The sequence below is a fragment of the Archocentrus centrarchus genome, chromosome 3, assembly GCF_007364275.1.
Source record: "Archocentrus centrarchus isolate MPI-CPG fArcCen1 chromosome 3, fArcCen1, whole genome shotgun sequence".
Lineage (NCBI taxonomy): Eukaryota > Metazoa > Chordata > Actinopteri > Cichliformes > Cichlidae > Archocentrus > Archocentrus centrarchus.
In genome coordinates this window covers 5,152,323-5,158,532 of record NC_044348.1, presented here as the reverse complement: position 1 = coordinate 5,158,532, position 6,210 = coordinate 5,152,323, and the positions used below count along the sequence as shown (strand labels likewise).

At 40.0% G+C, this 6,210-nt stretch overlaps 1 protein-coding gene across 1 annotated transcript in view; it reads right to left on the bottom strand.

Annotated features, from left to right (window-relative positions):
• Nucleotides 1-308: 308 nt before the first annotated feature.
• Nucleotides 309-6,210, bottom strand: part of ddb1 (damage-specific DNA binding protein 1) — a 48,714-nt gene continuing 42,812 nt past the window's right edge. Inside the window, 3 exon segments of the mRNA XM_030718906.1 lie at nucleotides 309-1,008; nucleotides 3,006-3,129; nucleotides 3,939-4,041. Coding sequence (XP_030574766.1) covers nucleotides 925-1,008; nucleotides 3,006-3,129; nucleotides 3,939-4,041 — 311 coding nt within the window. The 3' untranslated portion in view covers nucleotides 309-924.

Sequence of the window (6,210 nt, the reverse complement as noted above, 5' to 3'; positions counted from 1 at the left end):
AAGCTCACAGTGATAAGCTGCATCATCTGGGAACCATAAATGTCTGCACAAAATGTAGTGCTAACGCGTTACGATGAGGCTAATATAAGGAAAAGCCTTTACATGCTGGAGTTGCTACATACAAATCAACTAATTTGTAAAAGTATTCGGAAGCTCATGAAGATCGTGAGTTTATTGTTCATGTGACAGTCTCGACTGACGATGCAACCTGGAGCCACGCAGCTTAAAATGACGAAGATTGATCGATTGGGAACAACTGATCAGAAGAGCCTGATTTTGAAAATAAGCAATAACCTGAGACACAGCTGTGAAGAATACTAAAGCAAAGTTTATTAGAATTAACAAAGAAACATCACAAAGACAAAATATCTATAAATCTATCCTTTCTCATTTTCTTTTCTCATACAGCAAGTTTACTCCGGACTTACAGAATAAACTTGGGAACTGTAAAGCAGTCAGATTTAAAAGGTGGGGTGTACAGAATCAGCTAACCTTAACTGCCACAAAGATCCCAGAGAATGGTTTCTGTGTGAGGAAAATCTCTGGGTTTTCCAATTTATATTCCACACAGATGCAATCACACATGCGCGCACACACACACACACACACACACACACCACACACACACACACTCAAACGCACTCAGACCAGTGTCTTCACTTGGTCTTTCTGTTGTTCAGACAGGATGCTACGCACTTCGCCTAGAGACTTGTCTAAATGAAGAGTGCTACAGTCATCACGAAGCACCTTCAGGGTCTCAACAGGTGACAAATCATTAAAGTCTGAAGGATGACCATGCTCACATTATTTATTTATAATTATTTACATATCTGCAAAAGCCAAACATTCCCTTCCTCGAGTTTTGCCATCACTGCGCCTCGGGACCGTCCTCTCACTCAGCAGGGCTCTCGAGTGTGCTGGACACTAGTGGATCCTTGTCAGCTCCTCTACAATCTTAATCACCTCGTCCACCGTAGCTTCACGCTTCATGCCGCTGCCGTCATCGATCTGAAATCGAGGACACCGAGTTGTGAGCGTCCAGTGCTGAGACAAACCTCACTGGTGCCACTTCTACATCAGATGAGAAATGAACACACACACACACACACACACACACACACACACACACGGGCAGCCAGGAGAGCGTTTCGAGCATTTTACTCAGCCTTACTCTTTCACCTGTTTTTTTTATTTCACTTGACTGGACATGAAATGATTTTGAAATATTTTATCATGCCTGGGCAAGTTAGTGAATGCTTTCTTTTATACATGTGCATTTAATTAGCATTTCTTTTAATCTCACACTGCTGTACGTAGATGTTCTTGGCTTTTCCTGCTCCGGATAAGAACTTCTCTTCACTGGGATTCAAAAGATGGGGTTTCAATGAAGGCGCAAGTGTTACACAACAAAACAACTGATTACATTATTTCATTACAATCAAAAGTTTATCTACTTAATTTTGCCTTAATATGACCAAATTGGATGCTGTTGGATTCTATTCTCTTATTTGGACAGAGCATCCTTGGGCTTTATAAATTTATGATTCACTTTTAGGTTTATGAAGATATTAGGCTGCTCAAAAGAACTGGCTTAATTTATTACATCAAATCTGCAATTAATCTTGAATGTACCTATTTTTAGTTGCACGGAGATGCAAGTGAGCAGTTAATACGGCAACATATTTTATTTTTACAGCAGTGATCCAACTTTAGCAAAATTCTGGCTATAAACCAGCGTCTCCTGGCAAACAGAACATCCAAATATTTTGGACTCTGTTTATCGGTTGCTCTCGAGAGGCAAACAGGGAACAGCCTTTGTTTATCAACTAAAAGTGCAATTTTTTTAAATGCAGTGTGGGTAAGGAGACACAAGCAGAATATTGTTATTTGTTTACCTGCCAAAATGTATTTTGCCACCTGTTCTGCTATGAATGATATTTCCACTTCCCAGTCAGCTAATAAAAAGTGCCCAAAGAGTCATTCAAAGTTCAGCATCGCTTTAAGCCAAAAACACAAGTACAAACTACATACTGCTTTATTTCTTCACCAGATGCTTCTGTTGGACGTGTTCTCTTATTATGGCTTCCGTGAACCCCCCGTTATTACACTAGCTTTAATATTTCTTTGTTCACTTAAAATTTCACAATACCAATATGTAACTATGCTATAGGGAACAACACTGAACTTATTTCAGTGACGCAGATAAAAGCCATCTCTGCAGCTGTACACGTGTCAAAGATAAGAGAGCAGTTTCAGAAACCTAAGCTGAAGTATTTCCTTTCATCCCAAAATGACACTGGTTACAAGATTTCCAAGGCAAATTCAAGATCCAGGTTTAAAAGTTATGATATAGCAGCACACTCGGGAACAAAGTGTAAGATTTCCCCGAGGAGCATCGGACTTTCAAAACAACTGTGCAGAAGAGCCTCCATATTCCTGCTGGCTGCACGCAGGAGAAAGCGGCGAAGGCAGAAACAGACAGACTGTTACATAAGCACTAACCAAGCAGGGAACCTATGTCTGCCTAACTTTGCCACAATGCTTATTTTGAACGTAATATGACTGAAATATGGAAGGTGACATGAAGACAGAGGTTTAGGAGACTGAATTGGAACTGTGTAGACTCACAGACTAGATGTACGTTTGCCATAAGACTGAAAAGGCCAATCTGACAAGGTGCAAGAACTGGAAGTGTTTCTCAAGAGGAGCCGAGGCTCTCAGTGTTACAGTGAAGGTAAGCAAGCATACCGACTTGAATCCAAGTGAAAAGATCTGGTGGGATTTAACAAATGATGATGGTCACACCAAAGGATGGACAACCTTTTTTCCTGTACTGGACTTGAGTCATAAAAGGAAAGTCGTTATGTTATTAATCTTTAGTCCTTACTAAACTTAAGTTGACCCTCAAAAAAGACCCCTAGTTGGTATGTTTTTGTTACAATTTACTCACATCACTTGAATGGCATTCTGGTTATGTGTAGCTACAAAACAACACGAGCTCCTACCTGTAGAGTGCTGACGACCTCCTGCATCTTTGCCCGGCCGAGATCCAGAAAGCTTTCAATGAGGTCCCCGTCAATGAATCCCGTGGCCTGCTCGGTCTTTCGCTCCGTGTGGAAGGACCTCCAGGTGCAGCGCAGTCAAGGAATATCAATACGAGGCAGCTACTTCACCCGAGGGCTTGCACCTTAGGTACAATAACACGCGTTTTCCCTCAGGCAGAGTCAACAAATATTCATTATGATGTGAAAATAGTCTAATAAAAGCAACACTGTCCAGAAGACCACACAGAAAAGGTCTGAAAAGGTCGGTCGAGTCATGACGGTACCAGCTGAACCCGTAACAACTTGTCAGGAATTATACAGAACAGTGCAGTGAATCTTTCACTGCACTGTCTCATTGTACATTCTGCATAATGACAATAAAAGCATTCTATTCTATTCTACTCTATTCTTTCCTTATTGTAAACAGGGCTGCATTTCTTCACTGACTGGACAAGTCAATGAAATCCAAAAACAAACAAAAGTGCCTTTCTCGATTTCCTAAAAACCGAGACGATATCTTCAGGCTTAGTTTTGTCTGACCAGCGGTGTAAAGCCTCAAGACAAGTGGCCGGTAGAAAGATGAATGCAATCAGTCAAGCTTCACATTAGAGAAATTAGAACCAGCTTAAAAAAAAAAAAAAAAAAAAAAAATTCACAATGACTTCTTTCACTAAGTGCTAAACTTGCTATAGTTTAAGCTGTAAATACAATCATATCACAAGACCAAAAGGCAGTGGAGCTGCTGATTTTTGCATACTTGAAATATCCATCACACAAATCAAAGCCAATTAAGAAAAGGGGAAAAAAAAACAGAATTACTCTTCTCACAGCTGTCAGTGCAGTTCGTCTCCATCTCTCTAACAGATGGCAGCCATACTTAGAAAAAAAGGATATAAGCTGTGCTCGATTTTGCCCACACTCTTGATGACTTTGTTGAGGCGGTTCTGCAGGTCCAACAGGAGGCTGTACCAGCCCTCAGACAAGGATGTCACCAGACCTACACACACACACACACACGCACACACGCTTTAGTCAAAAACACAATCGATTTTCACCTCTCTGCAGTCACTGCAGCAGATGGGAAAATACCTCTGGGTTCACATCAACAAGAAAAAAAAAAAGAAGTTTAAGGACTAGATTCATAATAAACTCACAACATCTGTATAATTAATAATCAAAAGATCATTAGAGTGACTGCAGTCTCCCGAATACAAATTTCATGCTTGTATGCTGGCACCATTTTGGGTGTAAAGAAACATGATTTCAATAGGTAAATAATTTAAAGACTTCCAAACGGTCTCGTTTTGAGACCAACTGTGCTGCAAATCTTGTATCGCACAGTTTCGAAGGAGTAGGCACACTCTTCTCTGTGCTACAAATTAAAGTTCTGCTACACTGAGTGGGCTACTTTGACGCTCTGGGGAAGTAATGTGCACAAAAACAGGCAACTTGTGAACAAAGACTTGCACTGATATGCAAAGCAGAGATTTATTTTTTCTCTCTGTATTTGAGATAGCAGCCTAGAGGACATCAGGGCTGCAACTAACTACTTTACCTCATCTATTAATCTGATTAGCTTTGATTTGTCAAAAATGTCAGAAAAAATTAAAAATGTAAAACAAAAGTTGGCGCTTGTGGGTAACATGAGGATTTGTTACCTTTATCTTTATTAAGTGTAATATTGTATGACAGTGTGATGGAGGCCTGTGGCTAATGTGTCAAACAGGAAACTATTTCCTATGTTTTGTGTTTGCTTTTTTGTGGAGCAATGGGGAGACAATAAAAGTCTTCCAAATAACAAATTAAGAAACAAAACAAAACAAAACTAGATGCCACATGATTATTGTTCATTAGAGGGTTAAACTGGCTGAGAGACTGGCTGAGAGACTTCAAGCTCCCACTCAAGGTGCTCAGGAACTTTTACACCTGCACCATCGAGAGCATCATGCGTGGGAGCATCACCACCTGGATGGGAAACTGCACCAAGCAGGACTTCATGGCCCTAAAAAGGGTGGTTCGTTCAGCTGAACGGACCATCAGAAACCACCCTCCCCAACATGCAGGACATTTACACCAAGCAGTGCAGGCTGATGGCCATGAAGATCCTAAAACAGCCCAGCCACCCTGGACACTCTCTCTTCTCCCTGCTCCCATCAGGCCGGCGTTACCGCTGCCTGAGGACTAAGACTGAAAGGTTGAAGAAGAGTTTTTACCCACAAGCCATCCGTCTGCTCAACTCTGAGCCCTAACTGGACCATTATTGCACAATGTAAATATTATAATTTAAAAAGTGTGTAGTGTATAGTATATAGAGTATAGTGTATAGTGTGAATTACTTTTTTTTAATTTTTATTCTTCTTATTTATATGTGTGTGTGTATATAAGGTTGCAGGTACAAAATACATTTCACTGTGCATTGTACTGTGTATAACTGTGCATGTGACAAATAACACGATCTTATCTATCTTATCTTAACTGATGCTCCAGTGGAGAATTGGTCCCAGCAACTACAATCTGCATAACAGTTCTGGATGAAAACAAATGATTATGCATTTCTCCTGCTGATTTTCTAGGAATTTGAACTTAAATTTGACTCATGGCTCATCATTTGCATACTGTCTTGTTTTGTCTAACAAACAGTCAAAAAGTTTGAGTTGGTATATAAACAAAGACAGAAAAAAGGTGGCATCCATCCATCATAAACAGTTTCAAGTTCCTAGAGTTTTTTTTTTTTAAAAAAGAAACTACTTCAGGGATAGATATTCTCCAGGACAAGAGGAACCTTCTGAGCGACGTACTTACAGAATAAGACGTAAGGAAACATTGTTGCAGCACAGGCAACAAACAATAAAAATTAAAAATCCCCGTAAGCATCAACAACAAGCCCAAGAAGTCCTTAGAACTCTGGTGTGGACAAATGCCGCAATCTGCTGTCACAAAAAAGAGCAAAATAATTACTCCAGTATTTCTCCATTTAACACAACTAAAACATTTTAGTTTTAATTTAGCATTTAATCCTAAAGCTTAGTTTTTCCCAAATCATGGACTCTCACACATCACCTCAATTGATCATGATAATCTTCCCATCAAAGATTATCTGCATTTTCAAGAAGTTCATTGGAAATTTTCCACGTTTGTTGGTATCTGGCTGGAATAATTGTGCGGC